General features: G+C 44.5%; 1 protein-coding gene across 5 annotated transcripts in view; it reads right to left on the minus strand.

Moving 5' to 3' along the window:
- Positions 1 to 4849: 4849 nt before the first annotated feature.
- The window catches only part of SSC4D (scavenger receptor cysteine rich family member with 4 domains), a 198904-nt gene continuing 180953 nt past the window's right edge, over positions 4850 to 22800 (minus strand). For 4 of the 5 annotated variants that reach the window (XM_068268679.1, XM_068268680.1, XM_068268682.1 and 1 more), the window contains 6 exons: positions 20707 to 21021; positions 14435 to 14515; positions 14278 to 14352; positions 12142 to 12453; positions 10525 to 10602; positions 4851 to 5689 (listed from right to left, as the gene is read on the minus strand). In XM_068268679.1, coding sequence (XP_068124780.1) covers positions 5373 to 5689; positions 10525 to 10602; positions 12142 to 12453; positions 14278 to 14352; positions 14435 to 14515; positions 20707 to 21021 — 1178 coding nt within the window. In that variant the 3' untranslated portion in view covers positions 4851 to 5372. Of the gene's footprint in view, positions 5690 to 10524; positions 10603 to 12141; positions 12454 to 14277; positions 14353 to 14434; positions 14516 to 20706; positions 21022 to 22800 lie in introns of all 5 variants that reach the window. The other variant, XM_068268683.1, reaches the window with a different exon arrangement.

Genomic DNA, 22800 nt, shown 5'->3' on the forward strand with positions numbered 1-22800 from the left:
AATATCTTGAATCTGATTCTGGACTGGATAGGAAGCCAGTGGAGGGATTCACGGAGGGGAGCCGCCCTGGTGGAGCGATGGGAGGAGTGGATAATTCTGGCTGCCGCATTCATGATTGACTGCAGTGGGGCTATTCAGGTCATAGGGAGACCGGACAGAAGGGCATTGCAGTAGTCGAGGCGGGAAATTATGAGGGCATGGATGAGGAGTTTGGTGGTGGCAGAGGTCAGGAAAGGGCGAATCTTACAGATGTTACGAAGGTGGAAGTTGCAGGACTTTGTGAGGTTTTGGATGTGGGGAGTGAAGGAGAGTGCGGAGTCCAGGGTGACACCAAGACAGCGGGCTTGAGAGGTAGGGCGCATGGTAGTGTGGTTAACAGTGACCTGCACATCTGGGTGGTCCAGGGATGAAAGGGGTGGGAAGATCATAAATTCCATTTTGTCTAGATTTAGTTCCAGGAACCTAGCGGACATCCAGGAGGAGATGGCAGATAGGCAGGAGGAGACCTTGTCCATGGTAGTGGTGGATATGTCAGGGGTGTGGAGGTAGATTTGGGTGTCATCTGCATACAGATGATAGTTAAAACCCATGGAGGAGATAACCTTGCCAATAGAGGATGTGTATAGGGAGAACAGTAGGGGGCCATGGCCTGAGCTTTGGGGGACTCCCACTGAGAGGTGGTTGGGGGTGGACTCATTGAAGGAGGTCGTGAAGGAGCGGTTGGAGAGGTAGGATGAAAGCCAGGTCAGGGCGAGATCATGAATGCCCATGGACTGGAGGGACTAGAGGAGTAGGGGATGATCTACTGTATCAAAAGCTGCTGAAAGGTCAAGGAGGAGGAGAATGGAGTATTTACCTTCAGCTTTAGCTAAGGCAAGGTCATTGACCACTTTGGTGAGAGCTGTTTCGGTTGAGTGGGCAGGCCGAAATCCAGATTGCAGTGGGTCTAGTAGTGAGTTGGCATTGAGGTACTGGGTCAGGCGTTTGTGAACCAGATGCTCAAGGAGTTTTGAGGCAAAGGGGAGGAGGGAGATTGGGCGGTAGTTGGAGGGTAGCGAGGGGTCGAGGGAGGGTTTCTTGAGCAGGGGCAGTACTGAGGCCTGCTTGAAGCCTGAGGGGAAGATGCCTGTGGATAGGGAGAGGTTAAACAGGGTAGTGGGGCCAAATCCGTGAAGTGAGGCTGAAGTAGATCAGAAGGGATAGGGTCAAGGGGGGAGGTAGTGGTATGGGAAGTCTGCAGTAGGTTGTTGACTTCCTCAATGGTGGTAGGAGTGAAGGATGTGAGGGGAGGATAGGGTGGAGGAGGAGTTGGTTGTGAGCGGGTGGAAGGTGAAGATTAAAGATTGGATATTTCCTGACGGATGGAGACTATTTTGTGGTGAAGTGGGTGGCTAAATCTGTGGCGGAGAGGGAGGAAACGGAAGGTGGGGGAGGGGGGGGGGTTTAAGCAGGGAGTTGAAGGTGCCAAAAAGATGCCAGGGATTGCAAGCTTGTGCTCCGATGAGCTTGGTAGAGTATTCCTGCTTCGCATGAGCAAGGGCAGTGTGGAACTGCAGCAGGTTAGTCTTGTACTGTAGGAAATCCTGGTTTAGTCGAGTTTTCCTCCATTTTCGTTCATTGGCACGCGTTTCCCTCTGGAGGTTGTGAGTATGGGTAGTGCACCAGGGCTGGGGGTTAGGGGGTCAGTTGCGGCGGAATATTGGCGGAGCAGCTTTCTCTAGGGCTGATGAGAGAGTTTGATGATACTGAGCTGCAGCAAGATTAGGACAGGTTTGGTGGGGAGAGTGGAGGAGAGGGCATGGAGGGAGTCAGCAAGGACGCCAGGGTTGAGCTTGCGTAGGTCTCGCTGCCATCGACCAGGTGGGTGGGCGGGTAGTTTGGAGGTGCCTTCCGTGAGGAGGTTGAAGGTGAGAAGGTAATGGTCTGAGGGTGGAAATGATGCGATGTCGAGGTCTGCAATGGTGGTGGATTTAGTGAATATAAGGTCGAGAGTGTGACGTGCAGTGTGAGTGGGGGCGTTGGTGTGTTGTACTAGGCCATGTGAGTTGGCTATGGTGAGTAGCCGGGTCACAACAGAGTTCTTGGGTTTATCGATGGTGATATTGAAAACCCCGAGGATGATGGTGGGGAGGTCAGAGGAGAGGATGTGTGGGAGCCAGGAGGCAAGGTTGTCGAGAAATTGTCGTGTGGAGCCCGGAGGGTGGTATAAGACTGCAACAATGGCTGGGAGGGGATTGTAGAGGCGGATAGTGTGGGCCTCAAATGATGTGAATTGTAAGGAGGAAGGTGGAGTGAGGACACGGAATGTGCAGGATGGGGAGAGGAGCAGACCCACCCCTCCCCCTGGCCTGTTGACTGGTCTGGGGGTGTGACTGAGGCGAAGTCCCCCGTAGGAGAGGGCAGCCTCTGCGGCAGAGTCAGAGGGGGTGAGCCATGTCTCAGTGAGTGCTAGGATGGTGAAGGATTTGGAGAGGAAGAGGTGGTGGACCGCTGTAAGTTTATTGCGGACGGATCTGGCATTCCAGAGACCACAGGGTAGGGGGAGCATGTGTTTGTGGGTGGGATGGATGGAAATAAGGTTGGGGCGAGGATGGATGTTTACATTATTTGTGGACAGAGGGCTGTAAGGTGTATGAAGCAGGTCAGCAGGCTGTGGCCCAGGGTTAGGTAATATATATCACCAGCTGCAAGTAAGAGGAGAGAGAGAATAAGCAGATGTGAATGAGATTTAAATGTTTGTGAGGTTTTTGAGTTGCTGGAGGGAGAGAGAGATTTTAAGAGAGCTAACAGTTCATGTGAAGCTGAATAAGGTGAGGAAAGCAGAGCAGGTGAAATGAATATGGAGTGTGGTACACTGGGTGGATGCATGTTGCAATGCAACTTGTAGATATTTGCAGAAAGGCAGAACATAAGAAAAATTGCAGTAAATATGGTATGTGTCAATAATTATCAGCAGGAAATTTCCAACCCCTAAACAGTTTATATGAGTATGCAGTTAGTGCAAGCAAACCTGTGTGTATAAAGAGTCTACTTGGTTGTGCAACATATGTCCAGCAGTAGCATTTTGAGCAACAGCATTGGAGGCAGTTCTGGATGCAGAGTAGTTGTTTCCAGCAGAGTCCTGTGGCTGTTGAATCCTGTTTGAATTCCTGGGTGAATTCTTGGTAAATTCTTGGTAAGTTGTTGCAAAGCACTTTGTAATAAATGGCACTTAGGAATTAAATGGCTCCAAATGACCTAGGCCACAAGTGACCTTCTTGCAGCGTTTAAATAGGTATGATAGCTGCCATGGCTGAAATGGAAGTGATTCTCAATTAGAAATTGGGAAAACAGTTCATCTGGGGATGGGAGTGGCTACCAAAAACCAGGCCTCTGCTGCAATAAATAATTGGTGGTCACTGGGCTGGAACACAAGGATTCACAGGATGTAGTATGGGAATTTACAAACATTCCTGAACTACTTAAATTTATATTAAACAAGTTTTGTATACACATCTATTTAATATTATAATAAATTCGCTCCAGGGAGTGTGATCTGTAATATAACACAAAATATATACAATTTAAGTTTATATTTGACGAAAAAAACATGATCACCATCATCATTTTTAGACATTGGTGTTATACTATTACATATTGTATAATTTATTTCACTTATGATAGTTTAAAGGGAATATATAGCATGTTTTATATAGTCATTTATACTATATATATATATATATATATATATATATATATATATATATATATATATATATATATATATATATAGTAGTAGAAATTATTTTATTTTTTTACTATTTGATAAGAAGAATATAAACATATAACAAATTAATATTTAACTTTTCAAAACTCTACCTGCTGGATTCACTAGCAAATTTTGTAAGTGAGAAAACTGTCTTTCTTTATTTAAACAAGAAGCAGGTCTAGTATTATAGAAGTTGGTGACTAATTGCTCACTACGACGGACTTATAGTTCCAGTCAGCAGTAAACCAAGAACCCTTTTGGCACTTACAAAGCTCGCAAGTTAATACAGCAAATGGAACAAACAAATACCAGTTGTAACAATTTCCTCATTAAAAAATAAAATAAACATTTTAAAAATCTATTTGTTAATCTCAAACCTAATAAATAAACAAAAGTGAAAAAAAAATACATTCAATTTAGCATATAAAAATTAATTTGCATTGAAGACCTATATTAATTAATCAGCAATTTTAAACTGCTGCATTCTGTTTGGCTGTATAGATATGAAAAAAGGTGGTCTGTTATATATTATGCATAACATTATCTATTAGGCCTATACACCACACCACAAAAAAAGTCTGGGAGTTGGTTTACTAGAGGAATATTATTCATTCTAGATAAAATGAAATAATGCTTCTAACACACAACCACAGGTAGGATTAGTTCTTATTTTAAAAAAAAATAGCTGAATGTTTGAAATGAACACAACTTCAGTTCACAATGAAAAATACTCACATAAACCCTGATGCATTAAACTTTTCTTGAGAGTTTATTTTTTATCTTTATCTCACTTTTCCAGCATTTAATAAACACTAAAATTAGTAAAAGTAAGAAACATAGTATTAGTTATTATTTAATTAAGGTCAGCTTATCTGCTCTAAAAACGTACTATTCAAATACTACAAGCAAAGAGAAATAAGAAAGTTTAAGTGCATCAAGGCCAGTAGCTAAAATGTTAGGTTTATTATATGCATTTGTAGAGCTTGGATAAACATTTTCATGATGAGACTTTGTTATGGTTTACACAATGTATGAATATTCTTTAAAAAAAATGGTTATTAAAGTGCAAAATTACAAAGGTACAAAATTATTTACAGCACATATACATTTACACTAGTTTAAAGAAAACGGTTAGTGAAAAGGGGAAAAAATAAATCAATAAATTGCAAAGTGAAAAGTAAGAAATAGAAGAGAGACCAAGAAATGATTGATATACACCATGTAATTTGTTCATATTGTTTGATCCACAATCAGCCTGCACATAATCATCTTTACTACTGGCAGACATGAAATAAACAGACAGCACCAACTGGCATTATCTATAACCACACCCCATAGCAATGTGATAGGCTAAAAGTTTTTTTTATAGATATACATATGCACAGAGGGAGATCATCATTGCTTGGTAGTTGGAAACAGTTCCTGAGGTCCATAAGTGCCTAGGTCCTTATATCACACTGTGGGAGGGGTTTCAACATAATATCAGGCATAAACCCCCCCCTGATGGTCTATTTGAGAAAAGGTAAAGATTTCTTGTGGGAAAGAGGGTATCAGCTACTGGTTTGGGATGAAGTTCAATTCTTGGTTACAGTTCCTCTTTAACATCCCTCCAGCAATGCATTGTTCATACAAGACCACACTTCACGCCAGCATCCTCAGAATGATCACAGTTGTGAACGTTCCACCTGATGTAAGAGCACTGCGTTAGGGAACTTTCATTGCCTTGACATTTAACATTGTCAAGAAATATAATGCCATTTCCTTGTCCGTACCATGCTTCTCCACAGGCTTCCAGAGCAGCTCCACAGCCTATAGATCGGCACACAACTTTTGCAGCCTTCATGTCCCACGCATCATCGCAAACAGTTCCCCACTGCAAGAGGAAAAATATTTCCAGACGACCTTCACATCTATGACTTCCATTCACTAAACGGATAGATCCTAGTAAAACAGAGTAAAGATATATTCTGATTATATTTACTTTATAAAGTACAGAGCAGTGTTTCCTAATCCCACTTCTCAAGTGCTCCCAACAGCTTATGAACTCAAGATTACATTCTTCCTGCCCAGATGATTTATAGGTAAATCCACTTTCTCTGGGGGAGGAAAAAACCTTATCAAGTAAGTAATTTGTATACATTTTATTTTTTTCAAGAGAATCTGTAACTTTAAAAAGTGCCCCTGGGGGTACTTACTTCGGGAGGGTGAAGCCTTTGGATCCTATCGAGGCTTCGCCCATCCTGCTCCGTCCCACGGTGGTCTCACTTGGCCGCTCCAAACAGCGGCCATGTAAATATTTATCTTCTAGCCAGGCTGTGGCTAGCTGTGGTGCAGGTGCAGTACCGCCTGCAATATTTACCTTACCCGGCTCCAGCACAGGCACAGTAGTGGCTCTAGACTCAAAATCAGGCTGAACTAGCTGTTCCCAATCGGCTCCACTCTACTGCGCAGGCGACTTGCACCTGAGCAGTAGAGTGGACTCAACTGGGATCGGCTATTTCCGCCTGATTCCGAGGCCGAAAGCTGCAACTGCGCCTGTGCTGGAGCCGGATAAGGTAAATATTGCAGGCACTATTGCACCTGCCCCACAGTCAGCCACAGCCTGACAAATTGTTGGCTGTGGCTTACGAGGGGCACAGCAAGACCACCGTGGGATGAAGGAGGATGGGGAAGCCTCATTAGGATCCAGAGGCTTCCCCCTCCTGAGGTAAGTACCCCCCAGGGACACTTTTTAATGTTACAGAGTCTCTTTAAAGTGTACCAGAGATGACATGTGACATAGTAAGATAGACATGTGTATATACAGTGGCAAGCATACAGACACTTACACTGTGCTCCTTTTTCTTTTGTCCCTGCCTGAAAGCGTTTATAATTCGCTATGGAACTGACAGTTTTTCTCCAGTCTAGACTCACTCGGCTCACTGATAACAATTTACAGCTATAAAACACTTTCCTAAGCAGATACCTGGGCTTTTTACTGTGAGGGGAAAAGATAAACAGGTCAATAGTTCATGGATTTTCACTCTGGGACTCTTGAGACACTACAATTGAGCAGAGACTATGAAACACTAAATCTGCTTTGTAAATTTTTATACATAAAATAAAACCTTGAGATATCTAAAAGAGTCATTTTTAGGAGTAGAAGGACAGATTCAATTGTTCTCATTAGTTTATTTCCATTTCTGGTTCACTTTAAGTATTTTAAACAAACTTCATTATACAGGCTAATGTTGTGCCTGTGAATACCTTGGTGAATTTCCTAAAGACTGCGATAGAGTGCTCCACTGCCAAATCTCTCTATCAGTGTCAGATATTGCTGAGATATTGCTGACTAGCCCTGGATGTGTGAGGAGTAGTGTTGGGCGAACATCCAGATGTTCGGGTTCGGGGTGGTTCGGCCGAACATGCCCCCGATATTCGGGCATGTTCGGGCCGAACCCCGAACCCAACCCGAACATGTCCCTTTGGGGCCCCCTATAGGGTCCCAGCATAAAGGGAGAGCATGCCCCGAGCCCGGGGGGAGGGGGTCGGAAATGCCCCCCACCCCTCCCCGCTAAGCTCTCCCTTCTGCTGGACCCTATAAAATTACATTGAAGTCCCCCAAAGTACCTGGCAGGAAGAGGGTAGGAAGCAGGCAGCCGGAGATCACAGGCGCTAGTACCATCTGGCACTTCCACCCTCTCTCTGACGCACTTCCTGTTTACATTTGTAAGTCGCGTCAAGAGAGAGCAGAAGTACCGCGATGACGCGTACGAGGGTACGTGTCATCATGTAGATGACGCGGTACTTCTGCTCTCTCTTGACGCGACTTACAAATGTAAACAGGAAGTGGGTCAGAGAGAGGGCGGAAGTACCAAATGGTACTAGCGCCTGTGATCTCTGGCTGCCCGCTTCCTGCCCTCCTCCTGCCAGGTACTTTGGGGGACTTCAATGTAATTTTATAGCGTCCAGCAGAAGGGAGAGCTTAGCGGGGAGGGGTGGGGGGCATTTCCGACCCCCCCCCCCCCCCGCGCGCTCGGGGCATGCTCTCCCTTTATGCTGGGACCCTATAGGGGGCTTTGTTTGGCTGGACACGGCTGTGTTCGGCCGAACACAGAAGGCCTGTTCGGGTTCGGGCAGCATGGCCGAGCACCCTCCCGAACACCATGAGGTGTTCGGGGGGTCCTGAACCGAACCCGAACAGGCCAAAATCCGGGCGAACCCGAACAGTGGCGAACACTGTTCGCCCATCACTAGTGAGGAGGCAGCGGCCCGGGGGGAAAACTCAACCCACCCCCCGGGCCAGTCCGCGCCTGCTTTGTACTAAAATGTTGCCCTTTAATCAGTGTTGCTAGCTCAGGAATTACATTTCCAGATTTAAATTCTAAAATAAAATGTGTTGGGGCATGTTAGGACTGGAATTGAGAAATCGTTTTTTTTAAATTTAATTTCACCTACAAAATGATGATGATTAAGTTGATAAGCAATGGCGCGTATAGGCCTTCTTCCTTTATGTCAGTACATGATATAAGACAAACTGCTATCCTCTTTAATCATGTGTATTAATCTAGGACATTCATGGCTGGTCTTCATCAATTAAAGACATAGGGCCATATTCTATTGATGAACTCGCCAGTGCTAAGCACTGGCAAGTTCTTAACTTAGGCGATGGGAGCATCGCCTAATCTTATAAAACTTTAGACCCCCCAGGTGGAAAAGAACTCGCTTGGGCGATATAATCGCCCAGCGAGTTCTTAACACGTTATCCAAATACCCTTATCATGCCTCCGGGAAGCGATACTTCCCGGCAAACATGAGCGTTAGCTTAGACCTGCAAAAAGCAGGTCTAAACTGGCTAACGCACGTCGCTGCCACAGCATCTGGGGGTCTCCTTTAATAAGGAGACCCCCAGAGCTCCCCGTCGGATCGACGCACACTGTAGAAGCCCCCCATGTAGCTGTACCGGCACCCCTGCATACATACCGCCGCAGATAACCCGACGCCTCTCGCCGCAAAATCCGTCGTGTAATTACAGTGTATCTGACACTGTAATTACTGTGCGCATAGAAGGAGCCCGGGCAAAGCATCTTTGAATCTGCAGCCTGGGCTCCCCATTGGTCCGCTGTCTGAACCAATAAAATGGCTCACACAGCGGACCAATGGGGTGCCCAGGCTGCAGATTCAAAGATGCTTTGCCAGGGCTCCTTCTATGCGCACAGTAATTACAGTGTCAGATACACTGTAATTACACGACAGATTTTGCGGCGAGAGGCATCGGGTGATCTGCGGCGGTATGTATGCAGGGGTGCCGGTGCAGCTACATGGGGGGCTTCTACAGTGTGTGGCGACCCGACGAGGAGCTCTGGGGGTCTCCTTAATAAAGGAGACCCCCAGATGCTGCGGCGGAAAATGTCGGCGATGTTCGTCGGGCGAGTGCGCATGTGTGGGGAGTGAGGCCGTGGTGCTGATGGACAGCACCACAGCGTAAACCTCACTCCCCATCGCCCGGTAATAGGGAGCATCGCTCAGGCTTTCGCCTGAGTAATGCTCCTTAACGGTCGGCCATCGCGCGAAGGATATGGGCAATAGGATTTGCCGGTAATCCTCGCGCGATGGCAAGGTGATAAGTAGCTCGCATCTGCAAGCTACTTATCACCTTGAATAGGATATGGCCCATAAGCCCAGTGCACACCAAAACCGCTAGCAGATCCGCAAAATGCTAGAGGTTTTTGGAGCAGATTTCAGAGCGATTCTAGGCATGTTTAGAGACGTTTTCTAAACATGCCTAGCATTTTTTGGAGCGTTCTGTGTAGCAGATTACAAATATTGTTACAGTAAAGCTGTTACTGAACAGCTTCTGTAACAAAAACGCCTGGAAAACCGCTCTGATCGAGCGTTTTCCAGAGCGGTTTGCGCTTTTCCTATACTTTACATTGAGGCAGAAATGCTTCTGCAAACTGCAAAAGTGCTGCAGGACCAACGTTTGTGGTTTGCTAAAAATCTCAAACCGCTGGTGTGCACCATCCCATTGAAATACATTAGCCAAGCGTTTTCACAGGCGGAAGCGGTTTGAAAAACACTACAAAAATCGGTGTGCACCAGGCCATACTTGGTCATTTTGATGGAATCTGTCTAAAAGACTTTGCTTTCAATGTAATCAGTCCTAACACAGACTGAAAAACAGCTTTTAGTTGACTAAAAAGTGCTTGAATCTTGAATATGTGATCAATTCTGAGAGCAAATTTGTTTGAGACTGCAGAAAAAGGCTGTGTCACGTGCAACTGGTGATCAGCAGAGCACAGAGGGGACTGGGGCTTGTCCAGAATGACACAGAGGCATGTCATTGTATACAGGACAGGCCTCTGTGTCTTATTACGTTTTCTTATATCGGCCTCGGGTTCTCTTTAAGGGTGGAAATCAGGTGGAGGTTACAGGTTTATGTTGTTTAGAATTTTAGGTTGCTATCAGGACTTTGTGGTGTAACTGTTGGCTGTTGCCCATGTTTCACGCTGCAGTGTAGGGATCAATGTTGTCAGCAGGGCATTGAAAGCACAAAGCATATTGCTCATTGAATATGTAGAGAGAAATACTACTTTTCTCATTTGCTTATTAGTGCAAGCATGCTCTTGTGGTGCAAACGTGCTCTTGTTAAAAACAATACAAAGGTTCTATGTGCCACCTTTTCACTGCATTATGAAACATTTTCAATATAGCATCAATGCCAATAAGATTATGTATGAGCCAGTGGTTTCAGAATTGCAAATAATTTGTCGAGAAAAGGTATAGAAGACACTTACCATCTTTAGGAGGTGTAACAGACTCAGTTGTCACTTCAAACCTGCTATCCTTAGAAAACAGCTCAGATTCCTTCGCACCTGTAAAAATTATATAGTTTAATGATTATTAACTGCAAATTAGAAAGGCGTTTTACAAATTGTGCATGCGTGCTTGTGAGCGTGTGCAAACACACATGCGCACACACACATACACACACGCACATACGCGCGCGCGCACACACACACACACACACTCACACACGTCTTACTCTCATACACACACACACACACACACACACACACACACACACACACACACACCTCCCTAGTTCCCCTCCTTACTCCTCATAACTTTTCTTCAAATGCATGGAAATAAGTTTTTGATGCATGATGTTTGCAGTTTGTTGTTGGTATGAAAGCAAAGAATGCTATTCGATAAGCCCAACCAACCCCTCCATCAGTACCTAACCCTAACTGACACATCACCTGCTCCCCGGGACGCCTAACCCTAATCCCCCTCCCCCTCACTGCCATATCCACCAATATCAATGCCTAACACCAGCTTACCAACCCCTGTCACAATCTGCGCTGAGACAACCACCCCCTTTACTGCTGAATATGCTAATTAACGGGCACTGGCACCCTAACCTCGATATTTATTCGGACCCACTTGCAGCCAAATCCCCTCCCGGCCCTGTGATAATACATTATAGTCTATGGGATGCACGTTTTAACATATTGTCAACGGTGTCCAAGTTAACTGTTTTGAGAAAATTATTTTACAAGACTGAAATGGGGAAGTGGCTTTGGAAAATGCAGCTTGGGAAATAAAACTTCCGGGGTCCTCTTTCTTGTATTTTAGAGTGCTGGCAATGCATGGCTGAAACATGCAAGTGTCAGGTGTGTTGGCAGTGGTAAATTAAATAATTACAGACTCCCAGTAAAGCCTGGTACAAACTTTATTTATTTGTTGCCACAACCAATCTTTATACATCTTTCTGGGCAGCAGTAATAAGCACTGTACAAGCATGCTGCTGGACCCAGGCTGAGCACCATGTGCTGCTATATGGACAAGGGAGGGGACAGACATGACAGTGACACCAAACCGCAGGAACTTTCTTGATGATCCCGTAGTACAAAACAAAGACATTGGGCAAGGCGATCTATTTTGGTGAATCACTGAAGAAGAGGTCAGCAACATCAGGGTATGTGTACAACATTTCATCCAAAATAATCTTTCCTGATTGATTTAGCAAAGGAATATCTCAACTGTGTACCTAGCTGAAAGTAGAATTACAGTCAAAATACCCTTCTGCCACAGATAAAGATTAGCCACATTATTTTAACTTCATGCACAAGCATGTTTTTATAACAAGTCTCTGAAAGGGCTGATAAATTAAAGGTGGCCATACGCTACTTGATTTTTTCGATCAATTTTTGGCTGAACTCAATTAATTCAGTAGTTCACGGCAGATGGAAGATTTTGCCTAATCGGCAGTGCCGGGTTGGGAGCACGTCGCTAGCAATGTGACATTGTCTGAAGTCAAAATATAGCACTTTAATGAAAACTGTGAATAGTTATTTGCTGAGGCAAATTAAGTTACTATTTGAGCATCATATTCATAAGTATATATTCACCTTGACATATAACACCAGCATCCTCATGGTGGCCACAGTTATGCTGACCCCAGCCTAGGTGAAAGCAGTCAACTATATCCTTCTCTGTTCCAACACAATCTACGTTGTCTAGGAGGATAGGTCCATTGCCATATCCAAAATAACTAAGGGTTGTAGCTACAATTGCAGGGCCACAACCCATTTGCTTGCAGACCACTTGTGCATTGTTGTAATCCCAGTCATCATCACATACAGTTCCCCAAGAGTTCTGGTAGAGAACCTCCACTCTTCCTTGGCAGCTGCTGTTTCCATTCACTAGTCTTATACTGCCACCTAGTGGAAAAAATAAAAACTGCATATAAAGTCCATTATGCATTCCATACCTAAATGTTCTGTCTGAAACAGTCATAAGAAAAAGAGGATCATCTGTCTTGTCTATATACAATTTTGTATCTTCCCCATTCCATTCCTTAACTCTCCACATTTTCTACCTATTTTTTATTTACTTTTTATATAGAAATTTGTATCAGTCCTGAGAAATCTGTATCCCACAGCTATACTCAGCTACACAAATACCAAGATTGTAAATAAATGTTTGTGTCAAGTGCAAACAAACCAAACTTTCATTTGTATACTGTCTATTATTGTCCGTTTCAAAATCCATGTTCTCAAGTGTCTACTTAATGTTTCAAAGACCAGTTCTTGGCCTAAAAATACACACAGCAACTTCATTACAGGCGTCCTCTGCATCTTTACAGGAAAGGTAATCATCTAAATCCATGGGCCGCCAGCTCTGGTTTGGATGGGCTCATGGGTCCTTCCTTCTTCTAGCAGTCTTGGGAGTTTACATAAGATTAGCCCAACTGCCTCATACTATTCCTATTATCACTGTCCCAGCAGCACTGCAAATTGCAAGGACTGGGTGCCTGCTGATTGCTGGTGATTGGCACAGTACTACAATAGTGGAACCCTATGAGCGTGATTCCACTACGCCACACCAGGAAGTCATTACAACCAGTAACTTTGTCAGGATTACACGTTGTGAAATAGGTGATCATGGTCTTGTTCTTGATGTCCCATCCTATTACAATCCAAAAGTGAATGAGCCGCCAGAGATCGAAAAATGTCCAATGAACCGGTGGATTTAATTAAGCAGTAATTGGCACATAAAAACTTCTCTTTTTTCCTAAAAGATTAGAGGACTTTTAAAACCAGACCACCCCCAGAAATGTGGTAAGGTGGTCTACCAAACTATGTCACCAAGTGGGCATAGTTTCTCACTTACCTCATAAAGTTGTTTTGGAAAGGGTTTAACTATGTTTTAGGAACTCTAGGGGCTTGATACACAAAGCGGTGCTTACTGTTAGCACGCTGGTGAAAAGCCCATTATCACGCCTAAACTCAGTTTAGGCGTGATAAAATAAACTCGCACGCAAACTTTTGCGCGTAAAGTTTTACGTTAAGTTTTACGCAAAGTTTACGCGCGCAATGCCATTAAACCCTATGCAACATTTCGTGCGCACCGGACTTTGCGCGCGCAAAAGTTTGCGTTTTCCCTCAAAGCGGTGCTAACCTACTTAGTGCAATGCTTATCACACCCAAAAGTCTTTAGGCGTGCTAACTAGGTTAGCACCGCTTTGTGAATCAAGCCCTAGGACTGCTCAGGCCACCCTAATGGTGACCACTAATGATCCAACCTTTTTCATCCTATCTTACCATTTCTATGTAATATAAGAGACTGTCTGAATTATCCATTCAGTATATTCACTCAATTTACCCTTATACTACATAGATTTGGTACAATTGGATGAAAAAGATTGGATCACTAGTGGCCACCTTTAGTTGAATATTCTAGTAATGAGTACTCTCTAGAATTTCCCCAGTCAGTGTTAGCAGAAAAGACAGAAAAGAGAAAGGAACCCACCTCCCCTAAGTTTTTCCTAATTTTAAGGTATACAAGGAAACATTTGCCACTGAGTAATTAAAGAATCTCACTCTGCTAAGGGCACAGGAAGATGCGGTAGAACTAGATGGAGTAGGGTGTCTTCCCCCTACTTTACTATTGAAGTGTCACTGAATATGTCATGCAAGAAAAAATTGTGGTGATTTATATTATAGCTTCTTTTCCTAATGTTATGTACCTTTAAGTCAACTTACTCTTTCTCCAGAGCTGGATGTCGGCTGTTGTAAACAAATCTGTCTCAGGAGAAGGTTGGTCTCCACCCCATGTAACTTAAAGGAAAATACAAACAGAATGAATGCTGTGCATGCTATAACTAAAAATGAAAGAGGTTAGAAACCGAATCTGTTTTACCTGTTGCTGTGTCTGTAAGTGACTCTGCAGTATCTTGAATTATCGGAGTAATGTTTGGGGGTGTTGTTGATATTCCAAACCCTAGGTTATAATAAAATAGATCATGTATGCTTAAAGAGGAACTGTCGTGAAAATAACAATGAATAAAATTGTTTTTTAACAATATTAATTTATATTTTATTTAGTCACTGTTTACTCAGTGTAAATGGGACCAGCCCAGGGCCGTTTTTAGGGGCAGGAGCAGGGCACCTAAACCTGGCAACCTATACTGGGAACACCTATACCTGGCTACCTATACTGGAGGCACCTACACCTACCTATATTGGGGGTACCAGGCTACCTATACTGGGGGCACATGTAGCATCGGCTCACCGTAATGGAGCCCGCTCCCTGTGCACCCATAAGGGAGAGGGCTCCATTACGGTGAGTGGATGCTACGTATTTTTATGTCACTTATCACAGAAGGACTTGTGAGTCATCCCTGGCCAGGTGCATTTTTTGCATGCAAAATTTCGGCACAAAGCATTAAAAGGTAACTGAATTTTCAATCCATTTAATGCAGCACTGCAGTTGAATGTGATTAGTAACCCTGGGACTTTGCTGCTCACTTTTTTGTCCATTTAGCCGGAAAGCATATGAGAATCTGACATGGAACAGGCTTATTGTAGCCACTTATTGCAGGCTACATGCACGACATGAATAGGCTGAGTTGCTCCCATTTGGAGGAACGTTAGTGCCTCATTGCAGTATGATTCTGTTGCCAGGAGCTCCAGGGTATTTTCCTTCTAGTTTTTACGGGGTGGTTCAATACTCGGGGATCAAGAGTGTAAAATCTGTGTGTTGTTATTGCATTTTTTGTAAAATACATGATTTTTGATACATGATGTTTGGTCTCTGGGTCATGTGTATAAATTATTGAATTGTTGTGTTAGACACAAGTTAGTAGGGAGTTATTGACATATACCAGACTGTATACAGGAGGCACCTATACCATGCTACCTATACGGGGGGGGGGGGCACTGATACCAGGCTACCTATACTGGGAGAACCTATATCTGGCTACCTATACTGTAAGTATGTTTTGTTTTGTAAATATCCTGCCTGGCCTGCCTTTCCAATCTCAGTGTTTTTTTTTTTTTTTTTGGGGGGGGGGGGGGGGGGGCATCCAAAGTTTTGCAGGGGGGTTTCCCAGTGATTTCTAGTTAGGCCCCTGAAGATGAGGATCTTTGTGCTGGTATTACATGCATGACTATAGGAGTAGCAGAATTACAAACTTTCACTCTAGTTGACTTTTACATATTTCCAGAACATGCATCTCTCTGTATCAGTTTAATAACCTTAACAGAAGAACAGGGACAAAAAGTGCCACCAAAACCTTGCCAGGTTCTATTGCACTTCCCAGTGTTGTCATTCTAGGCATACAATTTTTTTTTTCCAGCTGATAACTTTGACCTGGAGCCCCAACATACCTGATTGGTGCACTTTCTAAAGAGTTTATTGATTGAAAAAAAGTGTAATGGCTTTTCTGATAAGAGTTCTAAATATATTATTCTTTCAGTTACTGTTTTTTTCCTGATGGGTGAGGCTGTCACCATGGTTGCTATTTTTGTATATTCTTCTTTTGATAATTTAACGGAAGTCTTTCTTCAAAACTTTGCTTTTTTGGTTTATTAGGAGTAGTGCACCTATGCTTAAATTAACAACTTTTCTCCTGATTTGATAGTTTACGTATTGAGTTTCAGATTTAGGTTTGGCCTACCACCAATACTTTGTCTCTTTCTGTGGACTTATACTAAGCTTTGACTGGCACTCATAAGACTGATACTTGCTTGCATAATGCTAGCATTTTTTTGTTATATTAGGAGTAATTGTACTTTGGACATGTTGCACATGTCGGCTATCCGCTTTCTCTTTGTTTAACAAACGTTTCTGTACTACTCATTTCTTTTCAACATATAGATTGTTACCAAAAAAAAAGTGTGATGGGACACACTGTGATGGGACACACTGGAAAATCTCTGTGCAAATGGGGAGGAGCTGCAGGTAACCAAACCCTCATATTATTGCACTGCATCAAGTGGTACAATGCTTGTAGTCCAACTTATGCTCAATGAAGTTTTTCTGGAATCCTCTGAGATTGAGAGTGCAATAGGGTGTAGGAATCAGTCACCATTCAAACAATTTTCAATCAGGCAGATCTGACCATAATTGTCCATACAACATTGGCTAAACAAAAGTAGCGTGTTGGAAGAAATTAGAAGACACCAATATTGGTGTGGTGTCTGTTCTTTCTCTCTCAATTCAGCAGGTCATTAACTTAGGCACACATGCCAAGGATCCAGCTTGTGTACGGTAGCTCCTGACCCCTCTTGACCGCTCGGCCAGTGATCCTTCCTGCAGGATTGCTTCAGCCAAGCTATGGTCGAGAGCCTTGTTCTCCCCACTCACCCGACTCCCAGTTGACATCACTCATGCGCTGCTCTATCGTCTCTCCACTCTCCTCCCCCTATATACCACAGAACACGTCACTAGCCGGCAGTCTAGTGATGTGTCTGTCAACGTCGGCCATGTCGCGGTGCGACTTTGGTCTTGTGTGTGTGTATGGGCCATTTGCAGTATTGAAGGAAAGTAAGGCAGTGGTACCTTTAAAACAGTACAGGCCGAAGAGTGTTACAGATCTCAGGCAGTTACAACGATGTATTTCAGTGGAGATTGTAACTGTCTGCCTGGAGTTCTGATTTGAAAAAGTAGGACAAGTGTGCAGCTATTATTTATGAGATGGGCAGACATAAAAAGAGACTGTCACATCACATGCAGTAGTTCACTCTCCCGTTACTTACAAAATCCTTTTATTAAAGACACACATAGACAATGTTTTTTGTACACATCTATGCATCTTGGAGTAATACTTATGACTGATTGTTATTGTAACTTGTTCCTCAAAAGTATATTGTGCATGAATAAATGATAGTGTTTTGGTATGATGAGGATATACTTCTATAAACAGCTAATGCTCTAAGTACACTCCTGTATTTCACCAGGAAATGAACTACCAGCTGAGACTTTGCACAAAAGTAATCAGTTCACTGACGAAAGATACCCTCTGGGGAAGAGTGATGTGCCTCAAATTACAGTATACCAATTAGAGTGTGTAACGATATGTGTCAGCAAGAACAGAGTTCTGATTATTAGGTGATCTGCAGTATCACCTATAATACAGATATATACCTGATTATATGGTGATCTGCAGAATCACCAATAATACAAGTATACCAGACAGCTGATGTGATAGCTAATAGCAAGTATAGTGATTGGTGCAACAGTAGTACTGATAGGTATAGCTATACCTCACCAGAGGAGCTGGTGGGTACTAACAGTACAGAACCCCTCACCAGAGTCAAGGGCCCTCTGGTGAGAGTAGAGTGGTCAGACTAATCAAGTTGGCAACAGACAGACAGATGCAGTACAAAATCGGAAGGCAGAGACAGGAAGGTTTAAGCAGGCAGAGTTGGCAGCAAGATCAGATGGACAGAGGTACAGAATCACTGAGCGGAAGAGTAGTCAGAAGGAGCCAGAGTCATACACAGATAATAACACAGTAATGAAGTTATCTTTATAGCTATCAAACAACTCCTATCTTGTGTGAAATCCCCGGTTTTCTCCCGGATCAAAGCACACCGGAACTATCTAAGGTCTGAGTGCTAACACAAAGTATTCGCAACAGCAGACAAGTTGCGAGTGATTCCACTAGGCTTATAAAGCAGAGGAGACCCCTCCGGCACGCCCCCTTCTATCAGCCAATGAGGAGCGGCGAGCGTCTCCTCTGACGTCAGCCGACCGGCCGGTCAGCTGACGCGCCTCCTCCCCGCATAAATGTCCTGTCTGTGCGCGCGCACGCGACAATGCGACTTTATGTGCAGCTGACAGACCTGTCCTCGGCGTGCTAGACGCCCGAGGCACGGACAGATTGCTAGGCAGAGAGCTGGAGGCAGCTGCGGTGGTAGCGCTGTTCACTGCAGCTGCCTCTCCAACGTTTGTTACAGAGTGATGCTTATGTGATTGAGAGGAAATAAAATAAGCATAGCTCCCAACTGTCCCTCTTTTGGAGGGACAGTCCCTCTTTGGGAGCCCTGTCCCTCTGTCCCTCTTTCCTCCTCATTTGTCCCTTTTTCAGGACTTTGTCCCTCTATTTAAATATACTGTATATATTTCTCTACTAAAAAATGTGTTTGTTTGACTTTATTCCCATCCTTTAAATTGATATATTACTAATTGTAAAATGTTAATATGAAGGAAAATGAACCAGGATATAAAAGACCGGAGTGGTTTGAATTATAAAACAACATATTTTTCTTATGCAATCTTTATGGTATGCGTGTTTAGGGGTGTGACGGGGGCGTGATCAGGGGTGTGGCTTAAGTGTCCCTCTTTCTCATCTCAAAAAGTTGCGAGGTATGAATAAGGTTGACATTGTGCACTAATTACAACACATCATAATCATCTCCATGAACAACATGGAATATACCGTATGCCCTTCAACACGACCCACTCTGGTAGGTGCATAACATGATGATGATGAAAGTCAGCTTAGTCTCTGTGGGGGAAATGGGTGCTGAACCCAATGGCACCTGCAATTTTCCTGAAATCTTAAAGGGAATCTAAAAGGACAGGCATATGGAGGCTGCCATATTTATTTCCTGCTAAACAATACCAGATGCCTGGCAGTCCTGCTGATCTCTTTTAGCTGCAATAGTGTCACACACCTGAAACAAGCATGCAGCTAACCCAAACAGACTTCAGTCAGAGCACCTGATCTGCATGCTTGTTCAGGATTTATGGCTAGGAGTATTAGAGGCAGAGGATCAACAGCCAGGCAGTTCACATTGTTTAAAATGAAATACATATGTCACCCTCTACATCCCTCTCACTTCAAGTGTGGTTTAAAGTAACACAACTATCAGATCATCATATCTTGTGACTGTTCCGGGCCAGATTTATACTTTTTCTGCCCTAGGCCAATGTTCTTGAGACTCCTCTTCATTATGCAACAGTCACACTCCAATTCCATGTTCCATGTGTAACATGTACTGTTTGTAGAGCAGCCTCTCTCTTTCATGTACAGCTACTTTGGGTAGCAGGTCCCCTCCTCCATGCGTTGCTTTCCATTTGAAGTCTCCTCTTCCATATGCAACAACCCCTTTTCCATGCCCAGCTAATCCCTTGGGCAATTGCCACCCTAGGCCCAGGTGTGTAGCCTTTCAAGAAATTCAGCCTTTGCTTAAAGTGAACCTAAAGTGAACTAAAAAAATGAGATTAACTCACCTGGGGCTTCCCTCAGCCCCCGGCAGACGATCGGTGCCCTCGCAGCCCCGCTCAGATGCTTCTGCACCCGCCGGCGACGACTTCCGGTTTCGCCGTCACCGGCCGACAGGCATGGGAACGCGAGTGATTGTTCGCGTTCCCAGCCTGTATATCGCCCCCTATGCTGCTATTGCGGCCAGGAGGTCGCAATAGCAGCATAGGGGGCGATATACAGGCTGGGAACGCGAACAATCACTCACGTTCCCATGCCTGTCGGCCGGTGACGACGAAACCGGAAGTCGTCGCCGGCGGGTGCAGAAGCATCTGAGCGGGGCTGCGAGGGCACCAATCGTCTGCAGGGGGCTGAGGGAAGCCCCAGGTGAGTTAATCTCATTTTTTTTAGTTCACTTTAGGTTCACTTTAAGTGATTCAGTTTATTTCAAACCAAAACTGGTGGCAGCAGCTACCTGTATATGTGTTAGATTTAAAGGACACCTGAAGTGAGAGGGATATGGAGGCTGTCATATTTGTTTCCTTTTAAACATTACTAGTTGCCTAGCATCCTGCTGATCTTTCATACATCAGTAGTGTCTGGATTACACACCTGGAACAAGCATGCAGAAAGTCTAGTCAAACTTCAGTCAATGGTGCCATTGAGTGGACAGCATCTTATGGGATGTGCGCTGCATATAAAAGTGAACAGTACACCGCAGGCAACTGGTATTTTCACCATACAGCCCCCATGGTGAATATTGCAGTGTTTAAAAAAATGGGGGACTTTGAAACTGCAGATTTGGCTACAGAAATCTGCCTACTGATCACTACCCCTTAATGCTCCACTCCCACTGGTGTGGTCAAACTTCTGCAACGTGTTTGATGAAAAGCCATGTGACTGCAATCAGAATCCATGTTTTGTGTATGTACTGAAGTGTGCTGTGTTGCAAAGTACAAAATTATTATTTTTTAATTACCAGCACAAATGATTCCAGCATCTTCATGATGGCCACAGTTGTGTATCCCCCAGCCAAGACTATAGCAAGCTGATAAGTAGGGCTCTGATCCATCACAGTTCACATTATCCAGTAGTATTAAACCAGTTCCATATCCAAAATAAGCATTGGTTTTGTAGTCTAGAGCTTGGCCACAGTTAATCTGTCTACATACAACCATTGCATCCTTCATTCCCCAGTCATCATCACATACTGTTCCCCATTTTCCCTTGTAGAAGATTTCTACTCGTCCTTGACAGGCATCTCCTCCACTGACCAATCTGATGCTGCCATCTCCTAAAATGATAAGAAAAAATAGCTATGACCAATTAAATCCCAAGCAGCGGCTTTCGCCAATGACAGAGAGGCAATAAAATTAGCAATTTCACAGGAAGAGGCACAATTCTACTTAAAGAAAACTCCTGGATGTTTTAAATAAAAGAATGGTATATACTAGTTACATCTTGTATTACAACTCATAGTTCAATATCTGTTTCACTCTGTTAATCATCTGCTTTTAAAGATTACTAAATATTCATATTCATAAGGAATTTACACCTCCTAGTTTATAAATAATCAGCAGGTTCTTGCTGGCTGAGCCCAGCCATTCCATTTTCTTTACAGATATGTCTGTTGTTCTTGAGGCCCCTTTCACGCTAGGGCGTTTTTATTGCGTTGCGATACCCTTTGTTACCGCAGGGTAACACTAAGGCTTCTTGCACACAGGGACGTTACAGGCGCACGTTAGTGCAGCCTGTTACGCTCCCCCAGCACATAGCAATGTAACACAAGTGGGCTGTTCACACTGCCCATGTTGCGTTACATTGTAACGCAGCAAAGTGCTGCATGCTGTGCGTTCTCCGCGGCTAAGCTGCGTTAGACTGTTTGCACATGCTCAGTCATGTTGGGAAGGAGGGGAGAGCGGCCGGGCACATGGCTAATTAATATTCACTGCACTCAGTGACGTGCAGTGTTTACTTCCTGGAGCGGCCGCTCTGTGCGGCGATTGGCCGGGCGGGACCACGTGATGCCGCATGCGTCCAAGAGTACGCATCATGGCATCACGGACGCCAGAGTGAGCTGCACAACGCGGCTCACTCCGACGTCCACATCAGAGAGCACCAGGCATTGCGTTAGGGGCACGTTATGTGCCCTATAACTAGTGTTGGGCGAACAGTGTTCGCCACTGTTCGGGTTCTGCAGAACATCACCCTGTTCGGGTGATGTTCGAGTTCGACCGAACACCTGATGGTGTTCGGCCAAACCGTTCGGCCATATGGCCGAACTAAGAGCGCATGGCCAAACGTTCCCCGAACGTTCGGCTAGCGCTGTGATTGGCCGAACGGGTCACGTGGTTCGGACCCGAACGCGCTCTGATTGGCCGAACGGGTCACGTGGTTCGGGTAAATAAATACCCGATCCACGTAATTTCTCCGCCATTTGTCTGTGGGTTTAGCTTTGGGTAGGCAGGCAGGGTAGTTCTCTCTCCAGCCAGGCTAGCCAGGGTCCCCCCTGTCATTGTGTCACTGCTGGGAACAGTAGTACACCGCTCACCCACACTATATAGCATTGTGTTTACTGCCACTCTGTGTACACCGCTCACCCACCACTGTATAGCATTGTGTTTACTGCCACTCTGTGTCTCTGCTGGGAACAGTAGTACACCGCTCACCCGCCACTGTATAGCATTGTGCTCTGTGTCGCTGCTGGGAATAGTAGTACACCGCTCACCCACCACTGTATAGCATTGTGCTCTGTGTCGCGCCTGGGAATAGTAGTACACCGCTCACCCACCACTGTATAGCATTGTGCTCTGTGTCGCTGCTGGGAATAGTAGCACACCGCTCACCCACCACTGTATAGCATTGTGCTCTGTGTTCGCTGCTGGGAACAGTAGTACACCGCTCACCCACCACTGTATAGCATTGTGCTCTGTGTCGCTGCTGGGAACAGTAGTACACCGCTCACCCACCACTGTATAGCATTGTGCTCTGTGTCGCTGCTGGGAACAGTAGTACACCGCTCACCCACCACTGTATAGCATTGTGCTCTGTGTCGCTGCTGGGAATAGTAGTA

This window comes from Hyperolius riggenbachi, chromosome 2 (genome assembly GCF_040937935.1).
Source record: "Hyperolius riggenbachi isolate aHypRig1 chromosome 2, aHypRig1.pri, whole genome shotgun sequence".
Taxonomy (NCBI): Eukaryota; Metazoa; Chordata; class Amphibia; order Anura; family Hyperoliidae; genus Hyperolius; species Hyperolius riggenbachi.